Source organism: Danio rerio, chromosome 11 (assembly GCF_049306965.1).
Source record: "Danio rerio strain Tuebingen ecotype United States chromosome 11, GRCz12tu, whole genome shotgun sequence".
Classification (NCBI taxonomy): Eukaryota; Metazoa; Chordata; class Actinopteri; order Cypriniformes; family Danionidae; genus Danio; species Danio rerio.
This window is the reverse complement of record NC_133186.1, coordinates 42,613,086-42,635,000: the sequence shown is the minus strand read 5'-3', so window position 1 is coordinate 42,635,000 and position 21,915 is coordinate 42,613,086. Positions and strand designations below refer to the sequence as shown.

General features: G+C 37.1%; 1 protein-coding gene across 30 annotated transcripts in view; it reads right to left on the bottom strand.

Moving 5' to 3' along the window:
* The window catches only part of camta1b (calmodulin binding transcription activator 1b), a 694,205-nt gene that overhangs the window by 39,153 nt on the left and 633,137 nt on the right, over positions 1-21,915 (bottom strand). For 21 of the 30 annotated variants that reach the window (XM_073917049.1, XM_073917050.1, XM_073917042.1 and 18 more), the window contains 3 exons: positions 16,090-16,230; positions 7,205-9,435; positions 3,071-3,197 (listed from right to left, as the gene is read on the bottom strand). In XM_073917049.1, coding sequence (XP_073773150.1) covers positions 3,071-3,197; positions 7,205-9,435; positions 16,090-16,230 — 2,499 coding nt within the window. The remainder of the gene's footprint in view (positions 1-3,070; positions 3,198-7,204; positions 9,436-16,089; positions 16,231-21,915) is intronic. The other 9 variants (XM_073917054.1, XM_073917043.1, XM_073917044.1 and 6 more) reach the window with 1 other exon arrangement.

Sequence of the window (21,915 nt, the reverse complement as noted above, 5' to 3'; positions counted from 1 at the left end):
AATGTATTGGAGGACCCTAAAACGTTTATAGATTGTTTATTAGATTTTATGGAGATGCACTCCTACTGTAGAATCATCCCAATCGATCTAACATTATCAATTCCTTCCAAATAGATATTGAGTCATATGGTGAAATTATATTTATATTGCAATATACTGTATATCGCAAAATAAAAAAATAAAAAAACATCACAATGTTAAATGTTTCCAATATTATGCAGGCCTAGTATAGAGACTAACACAAGAAGGATTTTTCAATTTGGAGAAGACAGTTCTTATTTACACCAAGCATGATATCTACAGGTATAACAATAAATATATTTGCATCCACACTAATGAATGATGAAAATCTGTTTATTTGTAGTTTAAGCTTTTTATTCTAAAGCCAGCAGATGCCTTTTGATATACGCTGTTAATAATTTCCTATAAAATATACAGTGACTTACTCGCAGCAGTTTGCAAGTAACTTACTGTAAATCGATTAAAGCAAAAAAACAAACAGTTTTTACATTTTCAGCGCCATTTATCTTACTCTAAATGTATTTACAGTATTTTGTACTATAAAATATACAGTAATTTTCACAATGCAACTGTTTTCACAATACAGTAACACAGCGGTTCCCAAACTTTTCAGGCCGCGACCCCCAAAATGTCAATGCCAATGAGTCGCGACCCCCAATATACTCTGAGGTGGTTATAAATACAGAAACCTTGCATGCAATGGAGCACACACACCAATGGACCCAAGTCTATTCTTCTTTTAATTTTTTTAATGTATGAGAGCTGTAAATGGGCCACAAAGTTTAACCAGGTGTTATGAAATCTGCTGCATCTGACACTATTGCTGTGTCTTTAATACGTTGCAATCCAATAGAAGTAGAAACTATAAGCTACTATGGTAACTTTATATGGTATAAACAACTATTTTTTTTTCTTTAGTAGGTTATGGATGAAATATGGTAATTCTTATGGTTTAATAAAAATAATTAGATTTTTGGAAATCACCAGGCGACCCCCCCTTTATTGTCCCGACCCCCACTTTGAGAACCATTGCAGTAACATACTGGGCTCTACTTTGATGATCCATGTGCAAAGTCCAAAGCGCAGGACGCAAACGCATTAAGGGCATGTCTGAATCCACTTTTGCTATTTTAAGGATGGAAATATCTGCTTTGCGGGTTATCCGGGTTGAGCTTATTCTCTTAATGAGTTATAGGTGTGTTTTGAGCATAAACCAATCAGAGTCTCATCTCCCATTCCCTTTAAGAGTCAGTTGTGTCGCGCCATAGCGCATTTGATTTTACATGGTGGACTTTGTAAGTGGAAAAACTGAACACTTCACTAGAGAGAAAACAGTTAAACAGAGCATCTGTGGCGTGAGAATGAGAGATAAGCCTCCTCATTCTTTGCTTTCACTTTCACTTTCATTGATAGAGAAACGTGTTGTGCGCACAGCAATCCATTAGTCTATAAATAATTAGTATCATTTGTTAAGCACAAAGATTTGTTTCAAAACTATTTCTAAAGTCAGTTCTAATTTCCAGCAAACAAATAAGTGAACAATAATAACGAAGTGTGCTCAAAATCCTGAGTTATATCCTAAAACACATGCTGCCCCATATGGTCTGAAACCTGACAGGTGGACAAATCTAAGTTTGTTTTTAATAAAACACATATAAATATGCAGATAATAAATAATACTGCTACTAATATTAACATTATACAAAAGAAAATTGTTCTGAATAAACTGAAAAAGCCTCCGAGATGAAGAAGGCATGAAAGTATGGTTTTTATATTTATGCAGGCTAGAAAATAAATATTTTTGTAATATTTTAATTCTTTTTCATTTCTAAAGATATTTGCATATTGCTGTACATCCTGTGTGTATTAGGCAGAGTGTAAGCAAGGCGCACAACTAACGTGCTCTGCGCTGGACTTTAGACCAGCTTTGATCTGATCTATTGAACAGTCTATTATAGTTTCTCAAAATAGCAACGTGCCAGCATTGCGCCTCAACACGCCTCCTTTTTTAGACCAGAACGCCTATGGGCGCACATATGAGCGCAAATGCATTTGCTATTTAAACAGTGTGGTGCAAAACGTTAAAACAACTCTTGCGCCAAGCTGAAACTAACAAACAACAATTGTGTTGCGCCTTGCGCCAGGTGTATGACAGGGTCCACTGTGTCCTTTCTACAGTAAAATTCAGTTCATATTCCAGTTAAATACAAAAATCGTTAACAGTGTATGTCTTCGAGGACCACAATGGAAGTAAGACAAATGGCGTTTTGTTTCGTTTTTTATATATGTATGAGTCTTATTGGACTTATTTGTATATTGTTTAAACATTTTGTCAACTAAAACAAACATTTACACAACCAGACAAAGGTCTTGTTGCTTATCCAAGTTTTAGGAACAACAAATAATAACTTGACTTCTAGTTGATCATTTGGTATCAGAAGTGGCTTATATGAAAGGCAAAGGCCTCTAGATTACACTTAATTTACCAAAATAAAATATGATCATGTCTTGATTTTTAATGATTTAATTAGGACAGTAAGGTCTGACTTTGCTTAGACAAAAGTCTCGTCAATTAACAGAAATAATGTCCAGTATATAATATAAAGTCCTGCTGCAGTGGAGACAGAATGAATATTGTGTCAGACTCCATCATGAGCTTGGAGGACTGCATCCATACATCTCTGCAATGACTCAAATCAGTGATTAATAAAGTCGACAAAGAAAGCGTTCAGCAGGACTCCCAGAGTTCATCAAGACTCTTTAGAATCATGTTCAATGCCTCCTTCTTCATCTTACCCCAGACATGCTCAATAATATTCATGTCTGGTGACTGGGCCGGCCAATCCTGTAGCACCTTGACCTTCTTTACTTTAAGGAACTTTGATGTGGAGGCTGAAGTATGAGCGCTATCCTGCTGGAGAATTTGCCCTCTCCAGCTTCTCATTGTTTTTAAGATGATATGGAATATATAAAAGCATTCGTGTAGCTCTTTTCACGCAAAAGGACTATTTTGGTGTTTGTATGTGCATGTAAAAGTGTGATGTAATACCTGGGCAGTAACAGCGTAGCACCCCGGGCTGGATGAGGGAGGCTGGAACTGTTATCTGGTCAAACAGGCAGGTATATTCACTGCTGGCCTCCTGCCATGGACCAGTGATCAGCACCTTCACTCCACCCTGAGACACACATGACAGTGTTACTAAGAAAATAATAGCATAGCTTCCTTTTATTTAACCTGTGGTAGATTGCAAAGTCAATATAACCCCTGAATCTGCTTGTTTATACCAAATTAAGGTATATGTAAACTGGCAGATTTTACAATATTATATGTTAATATTAAGGTGGCACGGTGGCTCAATGGTTAGCACTGGTCGCCTCACAGTTAGAGGGTCGCTAGTTCGAGTCCCGGCTGGATCATTTGGCATTTCAGTGTGGAGTTTGCATGTTCTCCCCGTGTTGGCGTGGGTTACCTCCGGGTGCTCCGGCTTTCCCCTACAGTCCAAACACATGCGCTATAGGTGAATTGGATGAACTAAATTGGCTGTGGTGTATGTGTGTGCGAATTTGAGAGTGTATGGGTGTTTGCGAATAGTTTTCAGAATAGTTGTCGACCCCTAATAAATAAATAAGGGACTAAGGCGAAGGAAAATTAATGAATAAATGTTAGTGATCTAGAAAAATGCCTGAGTTTAAAGGCTATCCAAAATGTGACACTCAGTACAACATTAAACCTTTTGGTAACACTTCACGTGATCAACAAACCAATTATTAACGCTACTAGCTTAATAAACCACTAATTAGCTGTTTATTTATAGGTCATAAGATGGAAGTTGGGTTTAGGTTTTGGATAGGATTAGCGATGCAGAATAAGATCATACTTTATAACTAATGAGCAGTTCATGTCTTAATAATAGGCAGGTAATAAGCCAGTAGTTAATAGCATGAACTGTGATTTAAACTAAAGTGTTCTCAGACTTTTTTTTTCAGCTAAAACTGTGGTTCTCGATGATTTATAAGATGCAACTTCGAAAGTAGAAAAAAACAAAACAAAACAAAAAAAACATAACACTATTTACATTATTATTAGGGACCGAGCACCTACAGTGCAAGGCCCTATTGGAATTGCTCCGTTTCTTCTTCTTCTTCTTCTTCTTCTTCTTCTTCTTTTTCTTCTTCTTCTCCGGAATGAATCGCAATTTTGAGGGGCTAAACATGCGCGAAAACTCAAGAAACTTTACACACGCCCCAGAAGTGGCGAAAATTTACATTTGTTATGGGTTTCAGAAGTGGGCGTGGCAAAATGACTCGACAGCGCCACCTATGCACATTTGACGGACTGGCCCCTGAGCTACGAATCACGCACACATACGAAAATTGGCGCACACCTCAAACACGCCAAAACCTACAAAAAAGTCTCTTGGAGCGGAATCTCAAACCCAACAGGAAGTCGGATATTTTTAACTTCCAGCAGCAAAAAAGTGGCGTTTTTGCCATGTCCAGGCGTTGTATTTTAACGAACTCCTCCTGGGGATTTTATCGGATCAACACCAAACTTGGGTTTTGTCATCTAAAGGCCTTGACGGTGTTAAATTGCGAAGATTTTTTGGCGAAGGGCGTGTTCGTGGCCGCTTTGCAAACTTTAACAATTTGCCACGAAACAGGAAGTTCTTATAACTCAGCCAAACAATGTCCGATCTGTCTAAAAACTCACATAGTTGATAAGATTCCTCTTCTGAAGGCATCTACATGCCAATCTTGAGTCACAGTTATAGCGCCACCTGCTGACAGGAGGAAGTTTGCCATAAATCTGTGATTTTCTCAGGTTATTTATATATATCGGCTTAAATTAATGTTGTTCGCTGTTCTCTGTTATCCTAAGGCCACCGGCCTGGGTGCGAGGTCCCTATCACCGCTGCTTGCAGCTTTAATTATTATTTAAAATCCACAGCCTCAGCAAATGCTATAAATAATGTTGGAGGAGTAAATTAACTGATTTTTTTTGGTGTCATATTTTACAGTATTATTTTTTCAGTCTCTCCAGCACTTTGCACGTCAAGTGTTCCTTAAGATACAAAAAAAAAAACATCTTACAAGATTTTTGTGCATTTTCACAGGAAGACACAAGAACTGAAGTACATCATTTCATAAGTTTTGAGAAAAGCCGTCACAAAAATCAGTAATTTTATATCCCAAATAATAAAAAAACAAATTTCCTTGCAAAATCTGTTATCTGCATTTGCATTTACTCTTACTGTCAGTAAACTCAAAGAAACACTGACTTTTTAAAACACAAGGAAAATGTCACCGAAAAACTAAGCAGGGTTTGTGAGAGCTGAATAGTTGTTGTGGTGAGGTCTGTTACCCCTCTGTCTATATTTGTCCGACTGCTTCCTTGCCAATGGGCATGTTAATGACAGGCTGAGCATGTGTCTCATGTGGCCAAGGGGCTTCTGGGACAAATAAATACGTCACTTCTTGTAGAGAAGACCTTGAGCTTTACATTCAGTCCTCACAAGACTAACATTTATTTCTGCATTGTGGCTTGTGGCTGATTTCCACATGAACTGAGTGCATTCACAATTACATACAGAACCATGCTTCACAAGCTCCTCATACCTTATTTCAGTGCAAACGCGAACTGGCTGTTTGTGTATTGGCTATTTAAAGGAAGCACTAATCATAAACACGTATGTATTATTAGTAGTGATATTAACCAGTAATAAGAGAGCGTTAATAATTAATGATGGTTATTACTTAAAAGTCTGAAAATGATGTCTCTGATTCTATTCACAAAATGTAAAAATGTGATCCTGGAGCACAAAATAAGTGTCCATTTTTGGAAATTGAGATGTATAAACCTGCTGAAAGCTGAATAAATAAGCTATCTACTGATGTATGGTTTGTTAGCTTAGGACCATAGATATATACACTAGATATAGGGACCCTGAGCATGCATCAATAGCGCCGCCACATTGGTACAGTGCTCCCAGGACAAATGTCAATCAACCGCACTAGTCAAGACAGTGTTATTATGTGAAGATGCTGGACTTTAGCGCTGTCTACGGGTGTAGTAACGAGCAAACAAAGAAAACAAAGCACAAAGGCAGAACATTTCATAGGTAATATTAGGTTTTTGTATGTTCTGAACTTTTGTGCTAAACAGGTAACGTTATTGATGATAATACAGTCCTTTACTGCATTCACCATAAGGCAAAGCAGCTCCAACTTGCACTAAACACTCGGCTTATTCTAGTTTTGTTTAATAAAATCAGCAAACAATGCAAAAGAAATATGACAACGAGATGCTGCGCTGCCAGAAACTTGTATTATTGTCGGCTAGTAAAAGAGTCGTTCGGGGGGATTCATTCACAAACGAATCGCTCCCTCCGTCAGTATGAGAAGTGAAAGGAGGAGAGGAGGTGTGTTTCAGGACACGGATTAGATTAAATTTAACAGGGAGGGTGAATAGTACATTTCTGTACACACAAACACAAGCTTTTTGTCAGGAATGCCCGTGCGGTCACTGATCCATCAATGTAGAAAAGTGATGTAAAATTATAATTTTCGTAATTAGAAAAAAAAAAATTACATACTAACATCCAGGAAAACTCCCGATCATAGATATATGTGTATATGTGTATATCTCTGGCTTTGGATGGCCACAATCCTCCACTGTACCTTGGTCCCGCATTCATTTCAAAGGAGCGCTTCCCTGTAGCAAGATGGCGGCGCTATTGATGCATTCCGTCCAATAGACAACAATAGGCCAGGCGACATCTAATGTTTATATCTATGGCTTAGGACAATATTTAGCCGAGATTCAATTACACTGCAAAAAGAAATATTTTCCTACTCAGAGATTTAATCTTTACTTAATCTTAACATTTCGAGACAATTTTGAGAAAATTTTCTTTAAACTTGTCTAAATAAAGTGCATAGCAATGCGCATTATTGATCAAAAATTAATTTTAAATACATTTACAAAAAGTCTCAATGGAGCATGATCTTTAACTAATATCCTAATAGTTTTTGAGTTTCTGTCATCCAGAGATAAATATCCAGTGATTCTTTCCTCCCCTACACATTTGCTTGCACCTCTGCTGCCCTCTAGTGGTTATTCCACCACACATCGCATGTATTATTCTGTTTTCAAACTCTTCAGCATTGTCAATCACAAACTCACCTCAGGATAAGACCACTCTGGAGAATAGTCCGTCACCACAAATAGCCTCCCGGTGGCCTGTAACATTCCCATGTTCCCATGAGCCACAGCAGCCGACACTGCCTCAGCAACCTGCATGTATGCCAGCTGTCCCGCCTCGGCCGCCACCGCTCCGGACTGTGAGGACTGCGGGCTGCAGCAGGGCTGTAGGCAAAGCTCTGCCGAATTATACCCTCTCGCCCCATGAGCTCCTTCATCTCCACCCTGCTGAGCTGCAGTACCAGAGGAGACCTGCCCCTCTGTTCCCGAATGGGTGATCAGCTGATGGCTGTAGAGAGCATTGCTACCTGGGACTACCCCTGTACCACTTCCCCCCTCCACTGAAATGAAGTCATTGATGAGGTCTGAGAACTGATTCCCGAATGAAACATCAAAATGGTCTAAGTTGATCTCCATAGAGCCTCCTCCGTTGGTGCCAGTGCTGGTCAGGGTTTGATGTGCGCCTACGGCGCTAAAAAGTCCAGGTACCAACCCGGCTCCCTGCAGGAGCTGTTGATGGGAACTATTAGAGGTGTTATTATCGGTGTCATTGCACAGGTTTCCAGTTTCCCTTGCGCTCGTTCCTCCAGATCCTACTCCCCCAGTCTCCGTCGGCTGCTGGAGGTAGTGCTCAGCGCCTCCTACACCCTCAGCTTCACCAGTCTGCAAGTGATCGCCTTGCTTCATCCTACCATCCGAATCTTTCTCCTGAATGCCTCCTCCTTCTTGTTCTGCTCCCGTCGACTGCTCCAAACCGCTCATCTCCTCATGCTCCTGACCTGTACTCGCAAAGCGGTTTTGGTACTGCAGAATCTGAAGTGAACCTGCCTGTCCGTTGTTGCGTTCAGTTGGAGATCCACCGTTGCAGTTGGAGGCAGTGTGCTGGTTTGTGAGGGTATGGTGATGGTGGTGGAAATCCCCGTTGGTTCCCGACGAGTCCGTTTTGACTACTGACAATCCCATGTAGGCATTGGAGTCGTGAGAGTTCTGGGTGGAGCCGGAGTTGGTCTGGTGGTTCTGGGATTGAGGAGAACCTTGCAGGAAGAAGCTGGGGGAGTGACTCTGGTGGGCCAGATGGGTTTGGCTGTAGCTCGCTGCTGCTATAACACTAGCTGGATAGTCTTGCTTGGCGTCAATTGCACTGAAATCCATCTGCTCCAGTGTGGTGCTGGGACTGAGTCCACCTCCAGACGGCAGCAGAGATCCGGTGGGAGTCAAAGCTAGCGAGTTTTGACCGGAATTGGTGCTTGAGGAAGCGGAGATTGCACCGATTGCATCTCCAACCTGATAGCCGCTCTCTTTAGCCAGCTGCTGTTCGAATGACGTGTCCTCCGTCTTGATGTTTTTGACCAGGGCTGCGTTGAAGCTGTAACCGTTATCTCCGAGTGGTGGAGAACACCGCATCCCGTTACTGCAGCTGCTCCCGTTGCTCTCCTCCGTCTTCATCCCGTTTCCTCCGTAGGTTTGACCTTGTTTGGGGTTATTGAGAAAGCAGTCGGGGTCAAAGTTCATATTGGTTTCGGGTAACTTAATACTCCCAGTTTCCAGGTTACTAGATAGCACCAGTTCTTCGGACACACCGGCTGTTGTCAACATACCCAGTCCATCAGCGGACGCTGGATCCGCTAACCCTACCGCATTAGCAAAGGCAAACTTGTGGCTTTCGGCTGTCACTGCTAACACCAGGCTGCTGGAGGCTGGGTCGGGACCCAATAGGTGAGCGTTGGGGTCTACAGTGGGCGACATGCTATAGACAGGATCTCCAGAGACCTCGGACATGAATACAGTTGCGGATTGAGATAGACTACTCATTACTGAAGCTACATGGCCCATTCCGGTCACCACAGGACTGTCTGCCATATCCGGGTCAGAGTTTAAACCGCTGCTGATGGAGACGGGTGAGCTCTGGGTGGTGTCCGGCACTTCCACCTGATTGGTCGAGGACACCTCCATGCTGTTCTGGTGGAGTAGGGCTGGTTTGTGCACTTTGCCGTTTCTTTTCTCTCTGCCTCCTGCTCCAGCGGCTCCATCTCCTCCTGCTCGGCCGTTCTTTCCGCCGCTGTGGCTGTGCTCCGTCTTTCCTTCTGACACATCGTTGTTTTGGACTTCGGAGTGGGTGCTGCTGTAGGCGCCTCCGGCACGTGGGTCCACTTTTGGGGAGATGATACGGTGTTTGGCACTGTTGCATTTGTGATGCAGGCTGCTTCCAGCACCTACAGAGGACAGACAGATGCTTTAATGTTTTAATACTAATGCTATCAAAACAGATTGACACTTAAAATAAATAATGCATGTGTTTGTTAAATTTTTAATGCACATGAGAAGATTTTTTATACATTTTCTCTGTTTATCAGTTTCAAACGCTCATGTTTATTGTACATGGAGTTGCTTATAATAAAAGATAAACAAACAAACATAATAAATAGAAATAAATGTTTCAATACTACAATAGCATGCTGTCATATATGCATAAATAAATCACATAAAATAGAAACCAGCATATATAAATGACAGGAAAAATAGTACAGATAAGAACAAGTGATACAAAATAAAGTAAATAAGAACTAGAATTAAATATCAAGTATAATATCTCTTTTAAAGTAGACCTGACAGAATCTCATTTTCTCTTGATTTATAATTTATAGCTTGTTTTTAACCCTGATTTTCAAATCATAACAAATAACAAATCAACAGCTCAAAATTACAATATTTAAAATAAGAAATCTTGTCTTTTTTTAATGTTTGATGACATAAATATTATTAAATCATGACAGTCATGGCAATGTGGTGGTGCAGTGGGTAGTACAATCGCCTCACAGCAAGAAGGTCTCTGGTTCGAGCCCCGGGCCGGCTCAGTTGGCATTTCTGCTATAGGTGAAATGGGTAGGCTAAAATTGACCGTAGTGTTTGTGTGTGAATGAGTGTGTATGGATGTTTTCCAGTGATGGATTGCAGCTGGGATGGCATCCGCTGCAAAAAACAAATGCTGGATAAGTTGGCAGTTCATTTCACTGTGGCGACCCCGATTAATAAAGGGAGTAAGCCAGAAAGAAAATGAATGAATGAATGAATCACAGTTATTTGTGACGCTCAAGTTCATTTTAATCTAAATACTGCCATCCAGTGGCCATAGTATATACTGCACCTGGAATTATGAACTGACTCTCAGTATGGCTTTAGGAAATCTAGCATGCCAAGAGTGCAAATAAAAAAAACAGATGTATATGCTGAAATGTATACGGTAAGAAAACTGTAAAACCCAAAAAGTTAAGGTAACTCAAACCATTTGAGGAAACCGATTGCAACACCATTTCAGTTCAAAAACTAATCCTATTGCGTGCTGTGAACTTAATCCATTTGAGTAAACCAAGCAATTTGAGCACAGTAAAACCCAATAAATGAAGAAAACTCAAACCCACTGAGTACTGTAAAACCCAATAAATTAAGGCAACTCAAACCGTTTGAGGAAACCAATTGCTACACACCACTTGAGTTAAAAACTAATCTATATGAGTACTGTGAACTTGCTCCATTTAAGTTGAAGTAATGCGGTATTTAATTAACTCATCACCTTCAACGCTTAGTTCAAAACTTCCAATGAGTAGAATTTACTTTCAGTCAATTTTGAGGTAACTACACTCATTTCATTTGATAAAGTTGACTGCTGGGTTTTACAGTGTATTAAACATTAAAATCACTTGCTTTCTAAAATTACAAGCTGTCTAAAAAGCAGTTTTCACTTAAACGTAATGGATTTAATAAAATAAGTGCAAATTTGCATACATTTTAAGCACACAAATCTGAACATCAAATAAAGTCAAGTTCAAGCATCTTGTTACTTTAGGATATGTCAGAGTCAGAGGTTATATATATAACCATAATGGAGTAAATGTTTATCATTGACATGTTTTAAGGCCTGTGACTGTATATGCTTATCAAGACAGTTTAAAGCATTCAGACACAAGGAATTGTACCATTTGAAACTTTAATAAAAAATATATATTTAATTAAATTATTTATACAATGAAGATGCTATGTAGTGTTTTTTTACATTTCAATATTCAGTTTCTGTACCTGAATTCTTGCCAAATAGAGCTATTTAAGTCATCTGGTGAAATTGTTTTCATATCGCAATATATCGGAAAAAAACAAAGCATCGCAATGTCAGATTTTTCCATATCATGCAGCCTAATATATATACAGCTGAAGTAAGAATTAATAACCCCCTGAATTATAAGCCCTCCTGTTTATTTTTGTCCCCAATTTCTGTGTAACGGAGAGAAGATTTTTCAACACATTTCTAAACATAATAGTTTTAATAACTGATCTCTAATAACTAATTTATTTTATCTTTGCCATGATGACAGTACATAATATTTACTAGATATTCTTTAAGACACTTCTATACAGCTTAAAGTGACATTTAAAGACTTAACCAGGTTAATTAGGTTAACTAGGCAGGTTAGGGTAATTAGGCGAGTTATTGTATAACGATGATTTGTTCTGTAGACTATCGAAAATAAAATATAGCCTAATGGGGCGGATAATATTGACCTTAAAATGGTTTAAAAAAATTAAAAAGTGCTTTCAAACACATCTATAAATACAAAAATCAAGAAAAATCAAGTGTAATTTGAATCTTTTCCTCTTATTAGACTCAAAAACTGCTGCTAAAAAGGTTAAAAAACATAAATATATATATATATATATATATATATATATATATATATATATATATATATATATATATATATATATATATATATATTTATATATATATAAAACTTCTCGACTTGAAGGGAAAGTTCATCCAAAAATGACAGCTCACTCATTATTTACCCTCCCTCAAATGGTCACAAACATTTTTGATTGATCACAAAAAAAAGTTATTGAAGAAAGTCAAAAACCTATAATTAATGACATATACAGTTTCAGAGATATCTGTGTTCACCTGTGTTTGATGTTACTTGTTTTCCTCAACCTCAAATACCTCTTTTGCACAATATTGTTCTCTCTTGTACTTGTTGTAGTTAATTACTTATGTATAGTTAGTAGTTAGATTACCGCTACACTGTAAAAAAATAAAACCGTAAAATTTACAGTAAAAAAACATCAGCTGTGGTTGCCAGTATTTCACTGTTAAAAATACGGTAAACATCTTAAAAGTAATTTGTCATTTTTACAGTAAACTACCGTATTTCATTAATTTATAGATGTAATATGTCTGTATTTTGAATTACGAACATCTACACATCTTTTGTTACACAGATGTTAACACAGCCATATACAGGTGATGGTGAGGAAGTTACATAATAAACCGTTGCTCAACACAATCAACTTTTCCCACAAGCAGAAAAGAGTATTAGTGTAAAGAAGGTGCTCAGTGTCATTCACACAGCTACTAAACACCAGTAGGGTAACACGCATAAATGAAAGTCATGAAATAAACATTGTTTACACAGCAAAATCTTCAGAGTAAAATTTACTCAGTTCAGAGAATATTTGGTCCCTCTCTAAATTGAGTAAAATGTACTCAGCAGCAGAGTTAAAGTTAATGAGACAATGATGGGGTTAATTAAGTGATGATTGAGCACTGATGATGAACACCTGCTGTTAATAAGCACAAACAGAGAAGATTGACTTTATTTCTGTCAGATGTTCACAAAAGTCCATATGAGATTTATTGAGAATGAACTGTTTTAGTTATTTACATTTTACAAAAAAAAAAAAAATTTCCCCCGATGTCACCATTATGGAGAAAAGTGGCGGATTTACTTGGGCTCTTCGACTTGACTTACAATGGTGATTGGCTTCACTTGCTAAGACAAGTATAAAGTGAGCAAATATGATAAGGTTTTACTCATTTGACCAGTAACAAAACCACCACAGAATCAATTATCCAGAACACAATTTGGCAAACAGAGAATTTAACATTAGAAATCGAGTCAGAGATAAAGGGGATTTCTGGAAATATATACAGCTGCATAGTAGTATAAAAACTGTGGGATTTAAGCCAGGAGCAGAAGAAACTGTTTTATTAGGGTTTCTAAATATGCCAAAGTCGATGCAAACCACATCTTTTGTTTATAAGATTGCTGCAAACAACATGTATGGAAAAAGTGATCATTTAAGAATTATCTGGGAGAAAGACCTGGAGGTGGAATTTGAAGAGGGTGAATGGGAGGCAGTAGTTTCTGGTATAGGTGCTACTGTGAGAGATGTTAGGAATAAACTCATACATTACAAGATAATTAATCGATATTACTGGACACCAGTAAGACTGTATAGGATAGGATTAATGGAAAATAACCACTGTTGGAAATGTGGTCAGTCTGTGGGCACTTTTTTACATTTAACGTGGAGCTGTCATTTGGTGGCTCCATTCTGGACAAGAGTTATTCAAAACCTTGAGAAATGGCTGGGACAACCTTTACCTTATTCTCCAAGAGTCTGTCTTCTTGGTGATACATCGATTTTACAGAACGGAATATCTAAAACACAGGCTGGACTAGTCGTCGCAGGATGTATTATTGCTGTGAGACTGGTGCTGCGAAATTGGAAGAACTCAGATACTCCCTCATTTAAAGATTGGATTGAACTAATGACTTCTACTGCATCATATGAACGTATGTTGGCAAGACTTCAGGATTCCACCCATACCTTTAATCAGAAATGGGGTAGCTTTTTGCAATATTTGGAGATCACATAAAAAGAAACTTGAAAAGTTGTCAATTTGACTGTCTGTTATATGGTTTTGTACTATTTTATATTTGTTATATTTTTTGTTTTGTTATTATTTTTATTATAATTTGTTTACATTATTTCTCGAATGTTGATTTTGTATTGTAAATTTTATGTTGTGTGGGTGTAAAAATTCAAAATAAATAAAAAAGTTCAATTACAAAAAAAGAAATCGAGTCAGAGTCCAAGTAAAGCAGCTACTGTTCTCCTCAATGGTGACAGCTTAAAACACAAAAAGTGGTGTTTTTTTTGTTGCTGTTGTAAAAAGTTATTTACTTATTTCTTAATATCACTATATGTAATTTTGTAGAGTGTGGCTGAAATAAGGCCAAACAGGTTAATAAGTTAAGCTGCTGTTTGTGGAGTTGCTTAATGATGCTCTGCTGAGATTTTGAAAGATTTAATGTGTTTTATTTCAGTTTATTTAATCTACGGCTGTGACTGAAGTCAGTTGTAATTTTGTGTTTTTCTTCTCTGTTTCTGCTTATTAACAGCAGGTGTTTATCATCAGTGCTCAATCAACTTATTCAGGGGCGGACTGGGACAAAATTTTAGCCCTGGCACTGTTGCCACACCAACCCACATTACCACAACGACACAGCCCCACCCACGGACACGCACATTCACTATTTATTTCGGTGTAAAGATGATGAAATAATATGACATTCTTGCCAGATTTTGATTATGTCTGGGTAACCTTGGATTGGGTCGGCCCATCTTGAAACCAGGCGGCAGTTGCCGATTGGGCCAAATGCTTAACATTTATTATTATTATTTTTATTATCATCATCATAATATCACAACTAGCAAGAGAAAAAAGCTGTCTGCACTTAAAAACAATACATACTAAAAAAAAAACCGACCGGCCCACATTTAAAAATTGGTCCGGCCCTTCTGGCATTTGCCAGAACTGCCAGATGGCCAGTCCGCCCCTGAACTTATTTAACCCCATCATTGTCTCATTATCTTTAACTCTGCTGCTGAGTAAATTTTGCTCAATTTAGAGAGGGACCAAATGTTCTCTGAACTGAGTAAATTTTACTCTGAAGATTTTGCTGTGTATCAATATTAGATGTAACATAAATCCCTAATGTACATAACTGATGAGGAAACAACTAAAAAGATCCATAGTCATGTCAATAAAGAGTATAAAAAGTGACGTGCCACGCAGGGAATTACGGGAAAGTCAACTTACGGCTATTCGCTGTATATATTAAGGTTACAGATTTTTGCTGTAGCATTTTTACAGTATTTTAACGTTGAAATTACGGCCATTTTTTACAGTGTAAGGTTGTAAGGTTGACAATAGCTCTTTTGTCCATGTGTTCAGCGGATTTTGTTTTCTTTGTCAAATATTTTCCAAATGATGTTTAGCAGAGCAAGGAAAGTATTTCCTGTAATTTTAAGTTTTATTTAGTATTAATTGGCTAGATTTTTTAATTAATTTAAACATTTTAAGGTCAAAATTATTAGCCCCCTTAAGCAATATTTTGTTTACGATTGTCTACATCAGGAGTCACCAATCTCGGTCCTAGAGGGCTGGTGTCCCTGCAGGGTTTAGCTCCATTTTGCCTCAACACACCTGCCTGGATGTTTCAAGTATACCTAGTAAGAGATTGACTAGCTTGTTCAGGTGTGTTTGATTAGTGTTGGAGCTAAAATCTGCAGCACACCGGCCCTCCAGGAACAAGTTTGGTGACCCCTGGTCTACATAATAAACTATCGCTATACAAAACATGCCTAATTACCCTAATTAGGCCTTTAAATGTCACTGAAGACTAGCATCTTGAAAAATATCTAGTCAAATATTATGTGCTGTCATCATGACAAAGATAAAATAAATCAGTTATTAGAAATGAGTTATTAAAACTATTATGATTAGAAATGTGTTGATGAAATCTTCTCTCCGCTTAACAGAAAAATAAACAGGGGGGCTAATAATTCAGGAGGGCTGTATGGCTGTATGTAGCACTGTGGTCCTTCGAGACACCACATTTCATTCCACTGTCTGTCCGAAATGACAATGAAGCTCAGCTTGACTTAACTAGTGTCTTCTTTCTCAGGAGATAAATCAATCTATGTATCAGAAGTGATTGAGGTTTGTGATTTGGGGCCTGTTCCCTTACCCAGGTTGCCCGTGCAGAGGCAGTTGTGTGTCCGCGGAGGTGGTTTGGTCTGGTGGCTGTCCAGAATTTGCTGCACGAGCTGCTCTGCCGAGAAGCCAGTGCTGCTATTCCCATTGCTGCAAGTCCACTTGATGCCATGAACTGCCGGGAGAGAGGAGACAGATACGTCAGCCAGACAGCCAGACAGACCAGCAGCACCTCGCCAGCCAGACTGCACTACTGACACTGCAGGGAGAGACCTACGGTACTGACTATACACCTTCTCAATCAACTCATGCTTTCTGGAGGCTTTCTATCTGTTGGTCTGAGACATGCTTCTGATGATCACCGATGTACAGTCGAACACAAAATGATTAGAGCTGCTGTGAAATTTTAGTTATCGTTATATATTTCCTAACAGATTGGTTTCCAAAACATTTTAAAGCATCATGTTTTTAATAACTATTTTATAATGACTCATTTATTTTGTTTTTGCCATGATGATAGTACATATTATTTGACTAAAAAAGTGTCACTTAAGGCCTTAACTAGGCTAATCAGGAAAGTTGTGGTTTGTTCTGTAGCCTGTATCTGGAAAAATAAATTCTTAAGGAGGATAGTAATATTCATTCATTAATTTTCCTTTAGCTTAGTCCCTTTATTAATCTAGGGTCGCCATAGTGGAATGAACCACCAACTCATCCAGCATATGTTTTACGCAGCCGATGCCCTTCCAACTGCAACGCATCACTGGGAAACACCCCTACACACTCATTCACACACATACATTCACACACGAACTCCGCACAGAAATGCTAACTGACCCAGCGGAGGCCTGAACCAGCAACCTTCTTGCTGTGAGGCGATCTTGCTACCCACTGCGCCACTGTGACGCCCCTCTGTTAAACATTGATTGTAAAATTGGCTAATAATTTTCTACATAGTTGTACTAACTCATTAACACTTTTAAAAGGTTCACATTTGTACCTAAACAGTCCATATTTATACATTAAAGAAACATATTAGTTCCTAAACTTTTTAAGTCAGGCTGCCCAAACACGGTCCTGGAGGGCCGGTGTCCTGCATACTTTAGTTCCAACTCCACTTGATCACACCAGAATCAGCTAATTAAGCTCTTTTTATAGTTATACTAGAAACTTCCAGGCAGGTGTGTTAAAGCACGTGTCTAAACTATAGGACACCGGCCTTCCAGAGTCCAGAACCGAGTTTGGGCACCCCCCTGCTTTAAGTGATGACTGTCATTTCTCTAGAAAAGGCATGCTCAAGTTCATTTTTATCTAAATACTGCCATCCAGTGGCCATAATAGGGGAAAGAACACTTTATGGTTTTGGTCAAATAATAAACAAGGTATTGGGGTTAGACAAACCATTTGTTTTTTACCAACAAAACACAAGCCTCTCCTACAAACGAGCACTGAAAGTATGATTGCCGGACCTATGGTTTCTGTGCGGTGTTGCCAAAAGTGCCAGGAGTATAAATGTTTAAAATCCAGTTTAAATCCAGTTTACTTTAAATAGTAGCCATATTTTCTCAGTGCCTAGCTCAATTAATTTTTTTATTATACATAGGCCAGTATGTTTATTTATTTATTGAACAATTTGGATTATTATCCATTAATCTACAACGCATTTATTTGTAGTATTAGCAATAAAATATTTTTTGTCCATCAAAAAAATTATATTAAAAATCATTTTATTTAAAAAGTTCTCAACATTACACTCAAAATTAAAAAAAATATATTTTGTAAGTTTATTTGGTATTTATTAGGCTGGTTGCCTGGTCTTAGCTGGTCAGGCTGGAAAATGACCAGCTAAATCCAGCTAAAACCAGCTTGACCAGCCTGGTTTAAGCTGGACATAGCTGGTTTTGCCTGGACTCCCACCTGGCTAATCCGGTCAAGCTGGTTTTAGCTGGTCATCTCCCAGCCTGACCAGCTAAGACAAGCCTGGAAATGGCTGGAAATCAGCCTGGAAATGGCCCAAACCTCTCTAAAACCAGGCTGGTCGACCAGCTAAAACCAGCCAACCAGCCTAGGCTGGTTTAAGCTGAATTTTTCTGTAGGGTAGAAAATACACCCTTTAGTTTAGTCATAATAGTTTAGACCTAAGCACTAATGAATATCTACACACTGGCTGTTTCTCAATATGCGTTCTTCAGCGGTCTTGCGTCCTCGTGTTCTTGTGAAACGTCATCATCAGCTGCCTAAGTTCAGTTCCAATACTCAAGACCGCAAGTACGGAGGACGCGTGAAACTTCCCGGATGTGTTCTTGATATCGAGGACGCACTGATGCAGACTTGAGCACCGAACTCGCTCTGGAACTCCCAGAAGTCATTGCGACTGGAGGTGGGAAGTGCTGCATTTTATTTAGATTTATTATTAAAGTTTAGAAATATCACTTATTTACCTCAGGAGTTTCCCTAAATGAAACGGTGAAAGTAAACATTAACATGAACATCTTAATAAAGGAATAAACACATTAAGAGTTGTTTGCTGAAATTCGTATTAAAATCTGTTTTATTTATATTGTGCAGAGTATATTTCTAATGTTTTTATGCAAAGTATATATTTTGAAGAGGGGAAAAACAATAAATCGTTGTATGAGTGCTGTAATGTTTAAATAATTTCCATTTAAAACACGTGAAGGTCATGTGACCATCAGGAAGAACGCAGCATCTCAATTCTCAAAGGACGCATTCTCTGCCCTCGAGGTCTCCTGAGTTCGTTCTTCCGAGGACACCTGGCAAGACCGGTCCCTACAAGAACGCAAGTCCGTTCTCTGCGTTCTTGGAATTGAGAAACAGCCTCTGTTGAGGGAAAGCACAGACATTCAGAGTTCGTCGTGAACATGAGGTTGTGTCTTCATGTTAATTTTGAGGATTGCGATTAACTTTAGCTGCTTTATTTATGAGTTTTAGTAAAAGCAGGCCTGTTTTAAATCGAAGGATGAACGGTGTATACAGGATGCTAGAACAACACTTTAGTTTCAATCACAAAAACAAACCGAAAACAATGTTGACGGTCTGAAGAAGCACAAGAGCTCCGCACTGACACCTGCTGGACACTATGAGGTACTGCAGCTAAAACACTGACGATCAGCTATTATAATGACTGCTGTCTGTTTATAAGAGCAAACCAGTCAAATCCATTCCTTCTCCATCTAGGCTGTGTTCCAGTAATAAGGCTCTCTGTGCTGCTTTAATGAGATGAAAGCATCGCAGATCTATATGTGCAGAATGACAGGAACTATAGCCGTCCTGTTTGCTTCTTCTAATGTTGATAGAAAGCTCAGCGTGGAGCTACAGTGCGCTCTTCATCTACTGACAGCATCGTTCTTCATCTTTCAGTCCAGGAATAAACATCACAGTCGTCTGATGCAATCCAATTAAAGACACTCAGAGAAAAACTTCTCGAGTTCAGTCAATACAAATCAGTTTGGGTTTGAGAGAGGCAGTTGCTTACAGACACGTCACACAAACACACACACAAGATGCACACAGACATACACACTCAGATGCACACACTGACACTCACACACACAGATTTTCAAAGGTCGCCCAAACAGAATGAACCGACTTACGAACCGATGTCTTACGAAGAGGATGCACTTCCAGTCGCAACCAGTATACTGGGAAATACCCATACACTCTCATTCACACATGCACTCATACACTACAGCCAATTTACCACTAAGCCACCATGTCACCTCTTTTATAACAAACAATACATAAATACCATGTAAAAAACAAACCAAAAGCTATAATATAATCCATCTACTATATAATCTATTATATATTTTAGCTAATTATAATCTGAAATCTAGAAAAAGTAATGATTTATTGAAGCTCATCAAGAATATTTGAAAACTAAATAATTTTCGCTGCTGTGAAATTTAAATTCTTTATCAAATATTTCCAAAAGTGCCTTTTACACGTTTTTTTTCCCATCATAATAGTTTTAATATCTAATTTCAATGACTAAATTATTTATATAACATGATGACAGCACAGGCCCGGCGCCAGGATGTCATAACTGATGGGGCATTTTAATCCTATAGGAGGGCACTAGACTTATCAGTGTTAGGAAAAAGTTAAACGTTACAATCTGATGTCATTTAAAAAATATATTTAGTTACATTTTAATAATAATAATATTTACATTTAATATTGGCTAATAATATTGGCCTTAAAAATGATAAAAAATTACGACTTTTTCCTTGAAGAAACAATAAAAATCTGGCAAATTTGTAAGGATTTAACACATTTTATTTTGAATTTTGCATCATGTAACTGAATAAATATTAAATGTGGTCTTTAGTGCAAATATTTTAATATTGAATATCAGTTAATTCCTTTTTTTAACAAAAACATTGTTATATGGAAAAGATGTGCTAAATGCACTGTAAATAAAATTGTTATGCAATCTATGAATGCAATTGATGTTAAACATTTAATAAATTAAAACAAACATTCTTTTGTTGGAGAGATGTAATGAAAATCTAAAGAAAACATTAGGATATATATATATATATATATATATATATATATATATATATATATATATATATATATATATATATATATATATATATATATATATATAATAATAAGAAAAGCAATAAATAAATAAATCTGAATATTAAATATAAAAAGAAGCAAATGTGCTTTAATTCACTTGATCTTCATTTATTCATTCATTATAAAACTGCTGCTGGTGTTCTTCAGATTCACACTTTAACTTTAAAAGTAAATCTAAAGAAAAAACAAGGAATGAATAATATTTATATTCATGTATTATTAAAAACACACTGAAAGCAAAAAAAACAAAAACAAAAACAAACAAACAAACAAACAAACAAACAAACAAACAAACAAACAAAAAATATCTGGATATTAAATATAAAAGGAAGCAATTGTGCTTTAATTACCCCAAGCCCCCCGACCCCTTCAGATTCATACTTACTAAAGTAAATCTACAGAAAAAAACATAAAGAATAATTTATATTTATATGTTAATTTATAATTAAAAAGAAACTGCAAATAAAACAAAAAAAACCAAATGATAAAATCAATTAAATGTGCTTTAATTTACGTTTTTCTTTATTTATTATACAAAGGCTGCTGGTATTCTTCAGCTTCATACTTTAACATCCAAAGTAAATCTGAAGAAAAAGATATAAAGAAAAAGTCATATTTTAAAAGTCATATTATTAAAAAGAAACTGAAAAAAAAAAAAAAAAAAATCAACAACAACAACAACGACAAAAAACAAACAATCAAACAAACAAAAATGAATATAAATGCATAAATTTACTTTTCTCATTCATTCATTCATTCAATCATTTATTCAATATATTAAAAATGCTGCTGGTGATCTTTCTATTTATCTTTTTAAAATTCGAACTAAATCTAAAGAAAAATATAAAAATATATATAAATAATATATTAATGTATTATTAAAAACAAACTGAAAAGCAAAACAAAAAATCTGCATAATAAAATATAAAATAAAGCAAATGTGCTTTAATTACCCCCATTCATTAGAAAACATAAAACTTCTGCGATTTTCAGAGTTTTACTTTAACAATCAAAGTAAATCTAATGATAAAAACATAAAGAATAATTAATATTTATATAAATTTATTATTAAGAATAAAACAACTAAATATAAATGAAGCAAATGTGCTTTGATCCACTTTATTTCTTCAATATAAAAAATGCTGCCGGTGTTCATCAGCTTCATACTTTAACATTTAAAGTAAATCTGAAGAGAAAAACAGAGAATAATACATATATATTTATGTATTATTAAAATATACTGAAATGC